This window comes from Bison bison, unplaced genomic scaffold, assembly GCF_000754665.1.
Source record: "Bison bison bison isolate TAMUID 2011002044 unplaced genomic scaffold, Bison_UMD1.0 scf7180017864093, whole genome shotgun sequence".
Classification (NCBI taxonomy): domain Eukaryota; kingdom Metazoa; phylum Chordata; class Mammalia; order Artiodactyla; family Bovidae; genus Bison; species Bison bison.
Window position 1 is genome coordinate 938,051 of NW_011494665.1, and position 19,074 is coordinate 957,124.

The 19,074-nt window shown below is 41.5% G+C and overlaps 1 protein-coding gene and 1 long non-coding RNA gene across 2 annotated transcripts in view; one reads left to right on the plus strand and one right to left on the minus strand.

Moving 5' to 3' along the window:
- Positions 1–1,811, minus strand: part of LOC104987367 — a 6,487-nt gene extending 4,676 nt beyond the window's left edge. The window contains exons 1-2 of the long non-coding RNA XR_825125.1: positions 1,464–1,811; positions 853–912 (exon numbers count right to left, since the gene is read on the minus strand). This is a non-coding gene — a long non-coding RNA (uncharacterized LOC104987367). The remainder of the gene's footprint in view (positions 1–852; positions 913–1,463) is intronic.
- A 221-nt stretch (positions 1,812–2,032) lies between these two features.
- CCT3 (chaperonin containing TCP1, subunit 3 (gamma)) lies at positions 2,033–16,735 on the plus strand. The gene is made up of 14 exons (XM_010838232.1): positions 2,033–2,195; positions 4,196–4,257; positions 4,942–4,992; positions 5,082–5,144; positions 6,177–6,273; positions 9,302–9,419; positions 10,879–11,065; positions 11,698–11,847; positions 12,778–12,910; positions 13,091–13,172; positions 14,244–14,424; positions 15,151–15,396; positions 15,652–15,783; positions 16,402–16,735. The coding sequence occupies exons 1-14, from the start codon at positions 2,165–2,167 to the stop codon at positions 16,504–16,506; spliced, it is 1,638 nt and encodes a 545-aa protein (XP_010836534.1). The 5' UTR covers positions 2,033–2,164; the 3' UTR covers positions 16,507–16,735.
- Positions 16,736–19,074: the final 2,339 nt, after the last annotated feature.

Consider the following 19,074-nt stretch of genomic DNA (forward strand, 5'->3'; position numbering starts at 1 on the left):
GATCCAACCAGTCCATTCTGAAGATCAGCCCTGGGATTTCTTTGGAAGGAATGATGCTAAAGCTGAAACTCCAGTACTTTGGCCATCTCATGCGAAGAGATGACTCATTGGAAAAGACTCTGATGCTGGGAGGGATTGGGGGCAGGAGGAGAAGGGGACGACAGAGGATGAGATGGCTGGATGGCATCACTGACTCGATGGACGTGAGTCTGAGTGAACTCCGGGAGTTGGTGATGGACAGGGAGGCCTGGCATGCTGTGATTCATGGGGTTGCAAAGTCGGACACGAGGGAGCGACTGATCTGATCTGATCTGAAGTTAGGAAATTTGCTTACGATTTTTCACTGAGGCAGTGCTCGAATTAAATCCAGGCCTATAGACGCCAAAGTCATGTTCTTTACCACTGCACAATATAATCTGTGAAAAGAGCTAGTTCACTTATGTTCACGTTAAGACAGTACAGACCTCTCAGATAATCTATCCCACCTACAATTAAGTGAATAGGCTCTGGAGTCAAATGGTTTCAGGCACTTCCCTGGCCACTAGTGGGACTGTCCCACTCAGTTTGATTATCTGTTCACTCGAGTCAATAGTATGTCTTCTGTCCTAAATATTAAGAGGAGATGCAAAGGAATAATAATACACTTCAACTTATAATTACTGAGTATCTACTATTTAATAGATCCAGTTCTAGGCACTAGAAATACATTTAGTGGGAAATGCATAACAAATACAAATACTTTCCGACTAAGTAACAGGAAAAAACCATACATACAACTAGTTTCATTTCCCCAAAAGCTGGGCAATTAAGGTCTGGTTTTAAGGGAGAGGAAGCAGGGCATCTGACACACACCTCTTCTGTTAGTAGGATGACTAGGAAGCTGCTCCATCTGAACACCCACAGGTGTGGTGCCTGGGGAAAAAAATCATAGTATCTCATGACTGACAACCCATCTTACTGTTTTATTATTAACAATTTAAGTTCTCCCCAGTAGACCTCAGGCTGTTCCAATTTGGAGAGGGAAAAGTGTGAAAGGATGTACTGTCTTAGTTTATGGCGAAATAGAAGTAACTGTTCTTGAATTGTTTTTGGTCTCAGGGCCCTTCCTTTAGTTTGGAAAACAGCTATTTCCTTTTTTTCTGGACAAAACAGTACTTTAACCACGCCTAAACCTTACAAGTCTCCTATGAACAGGCAAATATTCCGTGTTCTCTCGTTTTAATTTCTGTAATATCAGTCCTTTTCTCATTCTGTAGGGTTATTTTAAAACTCGTGCTCTCCAGCAACTCTAATGAACCTGCAGTTGAGGCGATGAGGAGGGCAAGGGAGGGAATGGGCGTGGCGAAAGAAAATCTTGAGAGCACTACAGGGAACACTTGAAAAAGTCTTTTGGATAGGACAACTCGGGGAAAAACTTAAGCCACCTCCTGGTACCGCTGACAGCCTCAGAATAAAGCATTTACCTAAGAAAGGGAAAGTCCACGCACAGCAACGAGTCAGAGACAATAAACCACAATTCCCAGCGTGCCAGGAAGGATAGTCACCGCTCAGCCCAGCCGGATTGGACTACAACTCCCATTTCCCAGCATCAAACCGGCCAGGTCTTCTCTCAACAGCCGGTTTAAGTCCCGCCCCTCTATCGCTCGCCGTTGCTAAGGCTGGAACGAAAGCGTGGAAACTGCCACGCCTTTCTTGACCTTCGCGGCCCGAGAGAAGCCTAGACGCCAGAGTTTAATGACCTCACCTGCAGTGTTAATCGAAAGCCTCAACCCCAGCACCCACCCTTGTTGTTGATACACATGCGCAGTGGCGTGCCGGCCAACTGCCGGAGCCTCGGCGCTTGCGCTGAGGTTCGCGCCGCACGCGGCCGGGAGCGGCCACCCTATTGCGCAAGCGCTTGTGCCCTCGCATTTCTATCATCGTGCTTTCTCTATCTAACTTGCCCTGCGTTCTTACGCAGGGGGTGGGGCTAAGAATGTCAATTGGTGTGTTTTCGTGCCGGTCAGTGAGATGCATGCAGTGATTGGTGGTGACTCAGAGAGTAGCGGGTTCAGGTGTGAGCCCCGAGGAGGCAGCGTTTTCTGGGCTTCTCTCTGGTTCTCTCTCTCCAGAAGGTTCTGCCGGTTCCCCCAGCTCTGGGTACCCGGCTCTGCATCGCGCCGCCATGATGGGTCATCGTCCGGTGCTCGTGCTTAGTGAGTTGTGGGGAAGGTTGGGAAGGGACTCCCTTCGCCGCCCTCCCCTTTCGCACTTTACAGCCTTGCCCCAGCCCAATCGCGCCCTGGTTCGGCCGCGGAGCCTTCCAGTCGTTCATTTTGGAAGCCCCTTCTCCCGTTTCCCTCTTTCCTTAACCCATTCCCCTGTCTTCGCAAACGCCAGTTGACCTTACCCTCGCCGAACGCGAGGCTCTGTCTTTCCGGGCAGTGACCTCGGAAAGATGCTTCTCACTCGGCGTTCCGTTCTTCACTCCCAACCCTTGCCCCTGCACGCTTCCTTGAGCGATTTTCAGTGTGTATCTGAATGAATAAATATTTTTTAATTTGGCCTAGCTTTATAATCTTGGTCCATCCTTTAATAGTGGTGTGGTTTCGGCCAAATAAAGATCGAAATAGTTCCATCTTTATTATTAGGGTTAACAGTATTTCCTCGTAGAATTGTGAGGCTTAAATGAGATAAGTAGATACAATTGTTTAAAAGAGGGTCTGGCAAACAGCGAGTTTCCTTGGCCACTTTTTTTTATGATAACTGTTGTCTTGAATTTTCATTTGTCCACCCCTATTCCTGATGTAACCCTGCTTCTCTCTCTGATCATATTATATTAGATGTAATTATCCCTGCAAATGTCTCGTCCGTTGTAATCTTTCCCACTTACGAACTGAGTTTTCCCAAATTTCTTAATTAGTTCTTTTTACCTTCGGGAACATCCCAGATTTCTTATTTACTTATGAGTCCCATTTCACTTGTCTTCCCCTGGTATGTTTCTATCGTGTGTAACTTCTGTACCTCATCCTGCATGATCACTTGACATGCTTGACTAGCCATTTTGCCTTTCTCACCATCTTCTGTGTAAAGAATGCTGTTCCGAGATTTTATCTATTTTCTCTACACCTGGAAAATAACTATTTTAAGACAAGCATTCGCTTAACTCAGAAATAAAAAACTATTTTTTCCTGATGAATCCATCAGAAAGATCCATGCAGGATTTTAGTTAACAATGCCTGAAATAGGGATCTAAATCCAGAGAGTTGTGTTTAGATTTGATGGGACGGGATCGAAAATTTTACAACAAATTGTAAGGAAAATATAATTTGGAAAGAGGAGTGAGAAAAACAATACATTGGTTCAGTTATGGCCATTGGCTTGTCTCTCATTGAAAGGGCCCTAGGGTGAGTTAGCGGTGCATTGTGCAACCTTTCTGAGGTCCGTGTTAATCCTTGGCAGTAGCAGCTGTAACTGATTGTGCTCCCTATTAAAGTATATAGTACACTGTTACTGATGGTAAGTGGGTAACTGAGGCATTCTGATTATATCCAAGCATGAAGTGACCATATCTTGCAAACCCCAATACTTTTGAGTGTGTGTGCTCATTCCACAGCACACTGGGGGTCACTGTCAATAATTTATGCTGGGACTGTGGGTATGGTTCACCATATCCTAGTGTGAGAATGTAAATCCCCAGACTCCTTCCCTTGTTATATAAAGGAGAGATTCATGCTTTTTTAGGGACACCAGCCCTTTGAGAATCCGATACAGCTCAGATTATGAATCCTTGCTGTAAGTACATGAATGTTTGGTTAGAGGGAAAGTGATGACCAAGATTCCGAAATGAAGCTTTGTGGATTGTTCTTATTATACCAGGAATTGAAGTAAATAAGTAAGTAGCCATAAGTACATGTGTTTATTTTTTAACCGTTTGTTGAGGTATAATTGATATTTAAAGAGTACAAGTCGATAAGCTTTAATCAGTGTATACATTCATGAAACCTGGGTGTGTATTTATTTTCAAAGATTAGGGAGTAGCTTATATACAGTGGAGCAATACTGGTGTGTCGCCTTTTTTTTTTTTTTGAAGGATAATTGCTTTACAGAATTTCGTTGTTTTCTGTTGAAACTCAACATGAATCAACCTTAGGTATACATATATCCCCTCCCTTTTGAATCTCCCTCCCATGCCTTTTGTTTTTATCTGTTTTAGGCCAGAACACAAAGCGTGAATCTGGAAGAAAAGTTCAATCTGGAAACATCAATGCTGCCAAGGTAGCATATTTTTTTAAGTTGTTTATAATAGTTTGCCTGTATTTGTATTTCTGTATTTGTGATTTGGTGGAAGAAAATTTGATTTCCTTTCCTTCAGGACATTTCCCTTTTGGGGGTAAGGAGAAAGAAGCCTTCCCTCTCTGAGATGTATCTAATGGTCTTCTCATATTGTGCATATTATATTGCATGTTTGTGTTTGCCTCCCATACTAGACTGAATTACTTGGGTAAAAGAACTATATTAATTCCCTTTTGTATTCCTAGTACTCACTGTAGATCCTGGATAGGTATATTCAGTAAACATCTGTTGAATGAAAGAATAAAATAGCCCTGGATATAATTTAGCATGGGGTGGAAGCCACTATCATGGAAGGAAGTACAAATATGTGGACTTTCAGTTATCTGTGGACTGCTGGGAAACTGAAGCTGTGAGAGCTATGTCCCTTTTTTTTCCTTGTGAAAAGTTATTTCTTTGCATATCCAGAAAACATTCCCAAAGGGGGAAAGACAAAGAACAGAATCTAGCCATATGACACCCTATACTGAAAGGTAGTTGCAAACCCTACTTTAGAAGTGTCCTTGTTAAAACACTGGCTCTGTGAGTTGCCCATGCCCCTTCCCCTAAAACACACAATCACCATCCTCTGGTTTGTGCTTAACGTGTTTTGTATTTTCTTTCCAATAGACTATCGCAGATATCATCCGAACATGTTTGGGACCGAAGTCTATGATGAAGGTAGGCTTATTTCGTACTGAAACTTCAGCTACACGTTTTCCCTTTCTGTTTTCTGGGACACTTAAATATAATGTTTGCTTTGGTCCTAGATGCTTTTGGACCCCATGGGAGGCATCGTGATGACCAATGATGGCAATGCCATTCTTCGAGAGGTAGGACTTTTCATTTTGTTTTCTAACGTTTTACAAAAGACACATAAAGAGATAATGTAAATATTGGTTAGTTTCTTTGGGCTACTTAGAAGTTACCACAGACTGTGTGACTTGAAACAACAGAAATTTATTCTCATGAACTGGAGGCTGGGGGTCCAGACTCAGTGTGTCAGAAGTGACACACTCCCTCTGAAGGCTCTACGGAAGTACCCTTCCTCTTCTAGCCTCAGAATCTTGACCACATTCTTTGGCTTATAACCTGTCTTTCTGTCATATGGCATTCTCTTGTGTGTCTCCACCATCCCAGTGGTTGGATTTAGAGCCTACCCTGATTTGTCCTATAACCTCGTCTTAACTTGATTTCATCTTCAAAGACCGTATTTCCAAATATGGTTGAATTCACAGTTTCCAGGGAGTGAGGCATCAGCATGTTCTTTCAAAGGCCACAATTCAACCACCACAACGGTGCTCCCAATAAATTAGCTAAAAGATACTGTTCTGTTCTCAAGAAACTTTAATAGTTAAGTTGTCTAATGCATTCCTCCTCCTTCCCTCTGCCCCACTGCAAAAACTACTTGAAAAAGTGGTTTACTTAGATATCTTGGAGGCCAGTTTTAATCTTTAAATCTGTGATCAAACAATAAAAGGGAGTAAGTGGAAGCAAGAGTTAGGACCAAGCAGAATGGGTTAAGAGGTCTTTGAGTAGTGTTGATTCAATGAATTCTACATTTTTCTTTTTCTAATTATTTATGGCTGGGCTGGGTCTTCATTGCTACACATGGGCTTTCTTTAGTTGCGGTGAGCAGGAGCTACTCTTCATTGCAGCGTGAGGGCTTCTCATTGCCGTGGCTTCTCTTGTTCCCAACTACAAGCTCTAGGGAAGGCGGGCTCAATGGTTGTGGCACACGGGCTTAGTTGCCCTGCAGCATGTGGGATCTTCACGGACCAGGGATCAAACCCATGTCCCCTGCATGGGCAGGCAGATTCTTTAACCACTGGACCACCAGGGTAGCCCTGTACTTTTCTTTTCAGATTCAAGTGCAGCATCCAGCAGCCAAGTCGATGATTGAAATTAGCCGGACACAGGATGAAGAGGTTGGAGATGGGACCACATCAGTAATTATTCTTGGTAAGAAGAGAATGGAAGGTTGATAAGGAAAATTAGATTGAAACATTAGATTTTTGCCAGAGATAATGTCAGTCTTTTTTATATTTTTGCCACACTGCTCAGTATGTGGGCTCTTAGTTCCCTGACCAGGGAGCAAACCAGCACTCCCTGCAGTGGAAGTGCAGTCTTAACCAATGTACTACCAGGGAAGTCCCCTGAGTCATATTTTAAGAACATTTTTACTAATCCATTAATTATAACTATTAAAAGAACTTGTTGCTAATTTTCTATGTATTCTCTCCCAACTGAGCATAAAATGTTCATCATGGTAAAGAGTAAGTTTTTCAAATGTGTTAGAGTAAATTACAGTCTATTCTCATTACAGTAAATTATTTTCTATAAAGTCACCGCAAACACTGAATTAGTACTAAACCATCGCTCCCGGAGAAGGCAATGGCACCCCACTCCAGTACTCTTGCCTGGAAAATCCCATGGACGGAGGAGCCTGGTAGGCTGCAGTCCATGGGGTCGCTAGGAGTCGGATACGACTGAGCGACTTCACTTTCATGCATTGGAGAAGGAAATGGCAATCCACTCAAGTGTTCTTGCCTGGAGAATCTCAGGGATGGGGGAGCCTGGTGGGCTGCCGTCTATGGGTCGCATAGAGTCGGACACGACTGAAGCGACTTAGCAGTAAACCATCACTCCAGGAGGTAATATGGGGTTAGATGCCTTTGAGCCTCTGGTCACATATTTTATCAAGCATAAATATGTGTTTTATGTTTTGTTTTAAAGTGAAGTTGCTCAGTCGTGTCCAACTGTTCATGACTCCGTAGACTGTAGCCCACCAGGCTTCTCCGTCCATGGGGTTTTCCAGGCAAGAATACTGGAGTGGGTTGCCATTTCCTTCTCCAGGGGATCTTCCCCACCCAGGGATTGAACCCAGGTCTCCCGCATTGCAGGGAGATGCTTTACCCGCTGAGCCATTAGGAAAGCTCTGGATGTTGTTTTTAAGTAAACATGGGTTGTTTTTAAGTAAACATGGTTTGTTTTAAAGATACTGTATTTAATGTACATTGTTGACTCATTAACATTGAACTCATGCCCAATATCACTGTAACTCACACCTGAACTAAGCTTATCTAGTAAGTTCATTGTCTTTACAAGGCACATCAGAGCCTTCTTGCACGTGGGAAAACTAGATAGTACTTACGGGCTTTCAACAGTGAAATCACCAAGAAAATGCACAAATTTGAGGAAAACTTGCCACTAAATATACCACATAAAGGACACTTTTTTACAAGATGAGAGCTGAAACAAGGCAGAGCATTCAGTCTTGCCTGGGAATTGTATGCATTGGGTGCTTTAAATTTTTCATCTCTGCGTGTCTGTGAATGACCATTTAAGTGCCGTAAATACTGATTTTGAGATTACAGATTTTAGTGAGTAGTAAAATAGAGAAATATAGAATCTTAAGACTGAGTCTTAGCTATACATGTTTTAATGGCCTAATCTTTCTGCATTCTGTGGGATCATAAAACATCCATTTGAAAACTTAGCGTGTTGCCTTAGTTTCATAAATTTTAAGTTGATTGTGAAATTTTTATAATAGCATTCATTTTGAAAATATCTGTAGCAACATGAGAATTTTCTGATGGTAATCTTACTGGCTCAGTAATAGAGAATCCTTGGCCACCTCATGCGAAGAGTTGACTCATTGGAAAAGACTCTAATGCTGGGAGGGATTGGGGGCAAGAGGAGAAGGGGATGACAGAGGATAAGATGGCTGGATAGCATCACTGACTTGATGGATGTGAGTCTCAGTAAACTCCGGGAGTTGGTGATGGACAGGGAGGCCTGGCGTGCTACGATTCATGGGGTCGCAAAGAGTCGGACACGACTGAGCGACTGATCTGATCTGATCTGAATAGAGAATCCACCTGCCAGCGCAGGAGGCTGGGATCCCTGGGTTAGGAAGATCCCCTGGAGAAGGATGTGGCAACCCACTCTAGTATTCTTGCGTGGGAAATCCCATTGACAGTGAAACCTGATGGACCATAGTCCATGGTGTTGAAAAAGTTGAATACCAACAACAGCAATCTTAGTTGAATCTTCTGAAGATACTAAATAGGTTAACTATCCATAGGTCTAGGTATTTTAGACATAGCTATTTAAAAAACACCAAAATATTGCCATTTCTGAAGATAACTTCTATGATACTATTCTGGCTGCTGTTTAACAGGGCATAGTCTTTTCTAAGTTATTAGAGCATCTTTTAAAATATTTGATTATCTTTTAATATACTTAATAGTCACTTATGAATTCTAAAGTATCAAAATCAAACATTTGAGCTCATGTCAGAGAGTAGATAGGTGAACTTTGACACATTTGTGTACATTTTAAGAATTACTGTCAAAAAAAAAAGAATTAGTGTCAGTGGACCTGATAATATAAGCATTTTGTAAAAGGCCCTTTTTTGACCAAAATTAATGGTGTTTTAGAAGCAAACTTTTGTATGTCAGTGTGTATTTGTATTTCTCTGTGTTTGTGTGTGTTTTAATTAGAATTAAAAAGTAAGGACAGTTTTTAAAAGAAAGAGGCATTTTACCAATAATTCCTCTTCCAAAGGGTAAGATTTTAATGGGTATTCTCTGGGTGTAGAGTTTTGGTGGGGGGGTTCAGTACCTGCAGTTTGACTACATCTTAGGTATTGAAATAATAATAAGCAAATAGATTTTCCTTTATGTATTTTTCTTTCTTTTTAGAGTCTTTGGAAAAATATTTACTGTTTAAGAAACTGATAACATAAGTAGTTAGATCACAGAATTAAGTAAACCCTAGGATCAATCTTTAGTCATTTAAAATGTATCTGATTAGTACTTTATGTCAGAGTTGGCTTGTACAGAGTACGAAATTTGAAATAGTGTTGGCATACCTTTGGGGCAGACCTGCTTTAGAAAAAAAGAGCAGGTATTTTAGAAGCTTTAATGAAGTTGTTTTGAAATCCAGATACTTTTTAAGATGTTATGGTATATATATCTTTTTTCAGCTGGGGAGATGCTGTCTGTGGCTGAGCACTTCCTAGAGCAGCAGATGCACCCAACAGTGGTGATCAGTGCTTACCGCAAGGCATTGGACGATATGATCAGCACCCTTAAGACAATAAGGTATTGGAGGTGGGGACCAGAAGCGGGTGGTGTCGACCAAGGAAGGCCTGAAGACCGATCTGTTCTTAGGTGGTAAAGGAAGGCCGGGCACATCACCAGTAGTTCGTATTATTTTGCAAGGAGAAAGAGGGGAGCAAAATGAAGGGAAGGATAAGGGGAATAAAAGTTTTTAGAAAACGGCCAAGGATCCAGAACAGACAAATAAAAGGAGCTAGGTTCAGTTCTTCAAAACATGCTTTGGTTACATGCAGCCTGCTAGTTTCCATGTTATGCCTTGGGGAATGTATAGTAAGTGAACTAGAGTTTCACTCCAAAGTTATAGATTGTAGTAGGAGAAACAAGGAGTTAGATAACTGTGATTATTGAGGACTTAATATTAAAATATCCTACCATCATGTATGATTATAACTAATCCAGTCAGTACTCTCTGTAATACACAGCATTGTATAGGATAATAGTCAGCTATATTCATTAAAACGAAAAGGATGGTACTGAAAATGCTGTTTGAATCCAGTCTAGTTATCACAGAACTTGCCGTTGGTCTGTGTTTGCTGAGTGCTATAAGGTATAATAAAAAGAATATAAAAATGTGTGACTTCTACTTAAGGGAATGTCAGTTAAATGAGAAGATGATACAAAATGCAGAACTTTTTTATTAAAACAGTTGTTTAAAAAATAAAACCTATAATCTACTCATGTTCTTGGGTTGTTGGATGCACAAGTACCCCGCAGTGTGGAAGCTTTGTATTGTACCGCCTGCTATTAAGAAACAAAGTGCTTGATAACTAGCACTCCTAGAGAATGAGGTGTTTGATTGCAGGTAATTTTATGAAGTAAGCTTTGTAAGAACGTAGAGATACAAAGAATTTATTGAATATTGGGAGCTGAGTCATTAACATTCTTCTTTTTATCAAGCAATAACTTTTGAAGCTATTGCTTTTTTCTCTAAAATACATGATTCAGCAACTATTTAATGATTGCTTATTGTGTGTCTTACACTGTTAATAACAGGGATTTCAGCAGTATGTGAAAATTCGGACAAGATAGTATCCAAGGTCTTCTACAACTTTCAGGATTTTTTAGTTAAGGGATGAAGTTTCAAAGATGAAATGTGTCTTGACTCAAGTTGTTAAAGTTATATAGAGTGTATATGGTTGGAGTAGACAGGAAAGAGAATATTGTACTGTAAACTCTTAAGTAAATGTGGAGGGTTGTCAGAGGAGGGAGCAGATTATTCAGGGATTTGAGACACCTTCCAGGGATGGGTTAATTGTAAGCTTTCTGAAAAGCAGAAGATGGACAAGGTTACTTCTTGATAACACTTTAGTTTCCTATGAAGAAACAAATTTCCCCTTCTTCTGCCTGTTGGCCCACTGTTATAGCCATCAAGATGTAGATGAGGGATTTCTTAAATATCCAAGATCCACCTGACCATATTACCTGTTTTTCTTTTCTCCAGTATCCCTGTCGACACCAGTAACCGAGATACGATGCTGAACATCATCAACAGCTCCATTACTACCAAAGTAATCAGTCGGTGGTCTTCTTTGGCTTGCAACATTGCCCTGGATGCTGTCAAAACTGTACAGTTTGAGGAGAACGGCCGGAAAGAGATTGACATCAAGAAATATGCAAGGGTAGAAAAGGTAAACTCTTCAAGTGTGTACTTTGCTTGCGGAGGAAGTAAGTTTAAATCAGAGGAAGATACCTTTGTTATTAGAACCAGGAAGAAGAGTATTTACTACCTGGAAAACAAAAATCTTGAAAAAGAAGGTACTAAAGAGGTATCTGAAGTAATTCTTTTAGCTTCACTGCTCTCTATACCCACGGTTTACAGGGGCAAGGGAAAGCCTTTTTTTTTTTGTCTGTATTTGTGTGCATATCAGACACTAGGTCAGGAAATAAGGGCTCTACACCATAGCACTAATAAAGCTTTCTCCATCTAAGATTTAAAAGAAGCATTAATAACTTGTGACCAGTAGAGGGAGCCCTATACCTAAAATTCGTGGAACTCTCTTTCAGGAGGTAGAGATATATGCCCCTTTAAATCTTTGTGAATCACTGAACTTCTGTTTCAGCCAACCTTCAAATTGTGTGTCATGGTCTAAGATTGATGTGCTTCCTAGAGAGAAAGAAAGGTGATTGAAGCTGTAGTTGTTTTTGAGGTTTGTGGAAAATTTAGAAATCTGAAATGGTGGTTATTTGGGAAAGATGAATGTCTGAAAAGGAAGTTGAGAAGTGTCTCCTGGTTGTGGATTAAAGTAATTCTTTTGCTCAGATACCTGGGGGCATCATTGAAGACTCGTGTGTTTTACGTGGAGTCATGATTAACAAGGATGTGACCCATCCACGAATGCGACGCTACATCAAGAACCCTCGCATTGTGTTGCTGGATTCTTCTCTGGAGTACAAGAAAGGAGAGAGCCAGGTAAGGGCATCGGCCCTGTTCAGTAAAGTTGATGTAAGACTCTGTTTCTATACCAAGGAGGTAAGAAGTGCTTGGTACATGCCTACTGTGTGACCTTTACAACAACCCTTAAGAGCAAATGATACTGACTTTCATTTTACAGATGAGGGATCTGTAGCTCAGAAAAGTTAGGTTAATTGCTTCAGGAACATACCTTGTATTGGCCAAATCAGAATTTGAACCCAGCTCTGTTTGGCTTCAGAGTATCATGCAACCTTTTCTAATGCATTAGTAGAACATGGAGTAGGAGTTAATTGAGCTTTGAAGTGCTAAAAAATTTCCAAAGGACAGGAAACTCAAGGCTCCATCACACTTGAATAAAAGTAATTGAAGCTTATCAAACGGTGATTGGGAACAAGAATCATTATAAGTTGGGAGAATTAAGACCCTGAGTTACCCTGCATGCTGACAAGTCAGAGGAAACATTGAACTAAGTGGCTATAGACCTTAGCCAAACTCTCCACTAATTGCATGTGACTTTCCTTCCAGTAAATAACTAAATGGGGTTAAGCTAGATGTAGATGATTCTTGGAGCTAAACTGGTGTACAAAGGTGTTGGATCATGGTTTATTCCAGCTCTTGCTTTCTGGGATACATGAGAGGGCTAAGCAGAGGGGTCGGGTGGGATTGTGTGTGTTCGTGTGTGTGTGTGTTCGTGTGTGTGTGTGTTTGTGTTCGTGTGTGTGTGTGTGTGTGTGACTTGGTCGGTCTTGTCCAACTCTTTGCAATCCCGTGGACTGTAGCCCGTTAGGCTCTTCTGTTCGTGGGATTCTCCAGGCAAGACTGGAGTATGTTGCCATTTCCTTCTATACCAGAGGGAGTGTAGTAGTAGCTAAAGAGCTTCACCAGTTCAGAATTTTTAATTCATGGTGACTTTTCTTCACCACATAGACTGACATTGAAATCACACGAGAGGAAGACTTCACTCGAATCCTCCAAATGGAAGAAGAGTACATTCAGCAGCTCTGTGAGGACATTATCCAGCTGAAGCCAGATGTGGTCATCACAGAGAAGGGCATCTCCGGTAGGACTCCATTCATTTTTCCAGACTGCTGTTGTGGTAGAAGAGGATGGGTAATTTTTTTCATCCCATGTTGTCATATACTGAACATAATTGACGGGTGATGGTTAGGGTACATGGAAGATAAAAGCAGTTCAGAACCCGGAATTTCTGGCTTCCAACTTGACATCTCTATTTCCACAGATTTAGCTCAGCACTACCTCATGCGAGCAAATATCACAGCCATCCGCAGAGTCCGGAAGACAGATAATAATCGCATTGCTAGGTGAGTAGGTCAGGTAGAAATAAAATTGTGCTCCTTCCCATGTGTTTTTATTTTGTAGCTTCATAATGTAGTCATCATTATCTGATAAAGCTTAACAGGATACAATCAGCCAAATCATTTACAGGTGGAAATAACCTGGGATTAGCCATCTGCCCTCTTCAGAGGTCCCCCAGAGTAACAATTATCTGCTGCATGAGATTCTGTTGCTCCTAACCAGAAGTGAACAGCTTATGCTTAGACATCTGTGATCACCACCTTGGTATAGGGGTCCATTTCAGAGTCGTCTGTTTTAACTAGCTCAGAATATGATAGAACCAATAATTAACTTGATTGGATCCTCAGTTACTGTAATGCAACCTTAGATTGCATTCACTACTTCAGCATGGATATCTAGGCTTAGGTCCATCTTTTTTTTCTTTTTTTTTTTAATGTTAAGTCTATCCTAACATCACATAATACGCCATAGATCCAAATGTGATTTTATACTTAAAACACGATTTTATTCTTAAAACGCTTGCTCTGAAATGGCGCGGGGCATGCATGTGTATATATAGTTGACTCTGCATGCCAATGAGGCGGGGGGGAAGAATGACATAAAAAATTAGCCCTACATTCATTAAAATGGGGTCAGACATATATTTACCTTCCTTCTTGCTTGACCTTTGCTTTGTTTTTAGTGTAGTCCTGTTATTGGCCTTGAGATCTAACTAGGCAATATAGGACAAGTTCAACATAGAAATGACCACTATGTAACGTGCATAAGAACTCATTTGTCCAAATTTTAGGGTCTATTGAATATACTTTGAATTAAACAGTATCTCATTATAGTAATTATCTTAGGTATGTACACTTATAAAACTATATTAGTTTAAGGAAACTTTACCTCTGTATTTGGAAATCTGTTTCACCAGGCAGCCAAGACCTCTCAAGTTCGGTAGAAATGTTACTAGCAATCCACTTTTGCCCTTCCTTTATCCCCCACCACAGACTCTAGGGACCAGGAAGGTGAGTCAAAGTATCTGACATCATCTGGTCTTCTCCCTGTCCCCCTCCTCCCCATCTAATCATTAGAGCCTGTGGGGCCCGGATAGTCAGCAGGCCAGAGGAACTGAGAGAAGAAGATGTTGGAACAGGGGCAGGCCTGTTGGAAATCAAGAAAATTGGAGATGAGTACTTTACATTCATCACTGAATGCAAAGACCCCAAGGCCTGCACAATTCTTCTCCGAGGGGCCAGCAAAGAGATTCTCTCGGTGAGTCAGCCTTAGAAGTGTGACTGAATTGAAGTAGGTCATTCCATTTCTTGAGAGTTTCCCAAAGGGCCTAAAATTTTCCTGTTTGCCATTTATAGTTATTCAGTTGTCATCTGAAGCTGCAAATGTTTTTATTTTAAATTGTGGTTAAAATTTTTTTAAATGTAACATTTATTGTCTTAACCATTTTTAAGTGTATTAGTTCAGCAGTGTTAAGTATATTCATATTCTTATGCAACAGATCTTTAGAACTTTTATTTTGAAAAAGTGAGGTGCTATACCCATTAAACTCGTTTCCCCATCCCCTAGCAACCATTGTTTTCTTATTTAAGTTGAAATGAATAAATATTACCTTTTTTTTTTTTTAATGAGGTTAAATAACTTACGGAATGCACATAGCTAATAAGTACAGTTTCCACTATGCTGTGCAGCCTCCTAGAGTATACAAGTAGACAGGGCAGAGTAGGGTATAGGTCTTTCAAGCACAGGGGACAAAAGCCTAATATCCCAGAGTGACACCTCCTCCCCGTGGCCTTCTAGGAATTGTAGTTAATGTGTTTTTCCACAGTTATAGCATCTACCCTTCCCAAAAGGTTTGAAGGACCTTTCTTAGTCTGCCCTCTTTGGTGGTTTACCAAACTTGGCAATCAGGAAGTCCTTTGATGCTTCCGGTTTGTTCCTGAGTCATCGAACTTTGGCTTTATACTGTCTGTTTGCTTTCCCAAGGAAGTAGAACGCAACCTCCAGGATGCCATGCAAGTGTGCCGCAATGTTCTTCTGGACCCGCAGCTGGTGCCAGGGGGTGGGGCTTCTGAGATGGCTGTGGCTCATGCCTTGACAGAAAAATCCAAAGCCATGACTGGTGTGGAACAGTGGCCATATCGGGCTGTTGCTCAAGCCCTGGAGGTCATCCCTCGCACCCTTATCCAGAACTGTGGAGCCAGCACCATCCGTCTGCTTACCTCCCTTCGGGTGAGTTCCTTTCCACGCTGTTCTCTTAGGTAGGAAAAGCTGTGTTGGGACTAAGGGTGGTTCATGTCTGTCCCCCCAGGTTCTCCTGGTAGCTTCTTCCCTTAAAAACTCTATCTTAATTTTTACCTTATTTGCTGTCATTGGCATTTTCTCTTATTCCTACCTTATCAATCAGTGTATTTGGTTCTTGTCTAATGGTCTCTGTCAGTTCCTAATATTTTCCCCTTTAACTGTTTATGCTTGTTCCAACTACAGGCCAAGCATACCCAGGAGAATTGTGAGACTTGGGGTGTAAATGGTGAGACAGGCACTTTGGTGGACATGAAAGAACTGGGCATCTGGGAACCATTGGCTGTAAAGCTGCAAACGTATAAGACAGCAGTAGAGGTGAGGCAGTCAAAATCATATGCTGTGCTGTTTGAGTATTCTTCAAAAGATCTCCCCGGGAATTCCATCCCCCTGCTTATTTTTAGCTCACTTAAAAAGCAAGGTAGTGGGAACTTTCCTGGTGGTCCAGTGGTTAAGACTTTACTCTCCACTTCAGGGTGCAGGTTTAGTGTCTAGTTTGGGAGCGAAGATCCCACATGCCTTGGGGCCAGAAAACCGAAATATAGAACAGAAATAATATTGTAACATTCAGTAAAGACTTTTTAAAAAATGATCCACATGAAAAAAAAGTCTTAAAAATAAAGAGCAAGATAAGGAATTTCCTGGCAGACCAGTGGTTAGAACTCTGCTCTTTGACTGCCCAGAGCCCAAGTCCAGCCACTGCTCAGGGAACTAAGATCCAACAAGCTGTGTGGCACAGCCAAAAGGGAAAAAAAAGTTAACTAGCACAAGTAGCATCTCTTGCTTAGGGAGAACTCCATTTACATTCAAGACTATTGAAGGGTAGATTTCAGATAAAATGATAATTATGTAGGAGGAGCTGGGTGATAATGTCTAAAAGAAAACAAGTGTCCTTCCTGTCTGCTGACCTCTTTGGGGCTGTGGTTTTTCTTCTAGACGGCAGTTCTGCTGCTGCGGATTGATGACATCGTCTCAGGCCACAAAAAGAAGGGTGACGACCAGAGCCGGCAGGGCGGAGCTCCTGATGCTGGCCAGGAGTGAGCAGTGGACAAGGCAACCTCAACGCACAGAGCCAACAGAGTCTCCCCCGTCCCTGGGCCAGACTGCCAGGGGCACTGTGGATATCTTTGTTTGGAAGGGATCAGGTTGAGGGGCAGCCCCAGTCTCTTTCTGTCCCAGCTCAGTTTGCAAAAGGCACTGACATGTAATTCTTCTCTATTGTAAGCTTTCCATTTAGTTTGCTTCCGATGATTAAATCTAAGTCATTTGAGATGGTTGTTATGTGTTTTTCAACCTTGGGTCATATCTCTGCCTCCTGGCAAGGAGGGAGAAGGCAAAAAACCTTACTGGGGAGAAAGAAGGATGGGGATTGAGGTCATTAGGTAACTTTGTCTTCTTGAGAGGGTATTCTTCACTCTTCTCAGTAGATGCTAGTTGGGATTGCTCTTGAAATTCAAAGCTTGATACTGTAAAGCTTAAAGAAGCACAACTTTGCGTTCACCACCCAAAGAACAGGAAGAACCTGTCCCAACTATGATATTCCTTGTGTATGGTTGTATGTAGAGTGACACCCAATATGTGCCAGGGCTCTGGCGTTCATCCTCAAGAACATAGAGCATGTGTTTTTTGTACTGTATCCTGTAGCTTTGCAGAATCTTTCCTGTCATACCTAGAATTCTTTCTTAGCTGTCTCCCAGGGTTCTTCCTGATTCCAGTCTATTCTGGCTTGCTGGCTTATTTTCCTGGTGTGTTTGTGTCACAGGAGGATCTCTACTTTCCCTGCTAACATTAACAAAAGATGTCCCATTTTGTGCTTCATTTTTATCAAGACAAAAAAAACGTCTTGTGACCCTGAGACTCTGGAGGCTAGGTGGGGCTAGCCTTTGATTTCTTCAGAGACCTTCCTCTGCGCCGTTCCCTGTTCCCTTTGTCCTCATGACTCATGCAACCAGATTGTATCTCCTCCGTGACCACAAGAGTTAGTATTACTAAGTTTAATATCAGGTGGCATGATAATGGCTAGCACATAGTGCTTATTGTATAATGGCTGTGTTTTGGTCACTTTGCATATATTGGCCAGTCCTTAAAAGGACCCTGAAAGATGGGTAATAACCCTGTTTTATTAGGAATCCAAACCATAAAGTAGTTTGTCCAAGGGTCACAAAAATGATAAGGAGCAGGCCTAGAATTCCTGTGTAGATGGTCTGGCTCTGAAGTTGCATTTACAACTAGCAATGATGACTGAACAGAGGTGTGCCTGAAAAGGGTCTTTGGAGATCTGCTCTCATCACACCTGGTATTTAACTTGCTGTTTAACCCGGTCTAAAGTTTTCAGCTTTTCCTTTTCTATGAGAGGCTCTGAAACAAGCCTACCTACCTTTTGCTGAAATCCCTGCCTCTACATGAAGTATTAATTCCCTCAAGAGTTTTCAGACAAAGAAAGATAATGAGTTAATTCTCAAAGATCTTGAAGAGATGGTGGGAGGAATTGCCTCCCATTTGTTCTTTACAGTTTTCTAGGTCCATTCTGGTTTTACCTCTAGTGGTTAAATACATGGATAACTGTACATAGTAGTCTAACCTATGGAAATTCCTCCTGGAATGTTAGATCAATCTCTATCCTTCATCAGAGCTTTCAGAGCCACTTTGTGATTTTCCAAGCCTTTAAGTCATTACCCAAACAATTGTTGCCTGCATGGGCTCTAAAGTGATTCCATGAACACAGTTTTTGCTGCCACCTTGACTCTGTAATGATTCTCTGGCAAATTCCTGGATTCAACTAAATTCTATTCTGCACCTGCCCCCTCATAAAGCAGTGTTTTGGGGGTGGGGGGAGCCTTGAATCCTGTTAAACACTATGTACTCAGCCAAGACACTTGCGTGTATCCTCACATGCCAAGCCTAGAGGTGACCCTTGAGAGGTGCAACTATTTTTTTCTCAAGGAAAGGTTTTTAAATCTTACTGAAGTATAGGTGATGTACAGTGTTAATTTCTATTGTACAGCAGAGTGACTTATATTGACATATATTCTTTTTCATGTTCTTTTCTGTTCTGGTTTATCACAGGATAGAGAATGTAGCTCCCTGTGCTGTACAGTAGGACTTTGTCCATGCATTCTACGTGTAATAGTGTGCATATTACTAGTCCCAAATAGCCGATCCTGCTGTCCATCCCTAACAACCCTAAGTCTGTTCTGTATGTCTGTGAGTCTGTTTCTGTTTCACGAGTATGTTCATTTGTGTCATTTTGGGATTTTTTCTTTTTCTTTTTTGGATGTGCAACACAGCATGCAGGTCCTAGCCTCTCTGGCCAGGGATCATGTCCACACCCTCTGCAGTGGAAGCACAGATTCTTAACCACTGGACCACACCAGGGAAGTCCCTTTGTAGACATTTTTGGTGTGACATGGCCATGGTGACTGGTGTGTGTGTGTATATATATAAGCTCATAGTCTGTAATTTTTATTGGAGTATAGTTGATTTAATCTAGTTTTGATTTGCATTTCTTTAACAGTGTGATGAGCATCTTTTCATCTGCCTATTGGCCACTTGTATGTTTTCTTTGGAGACACGTCTGTTTAGGTATTCTGCCCATGTTTCAGTTGGGTT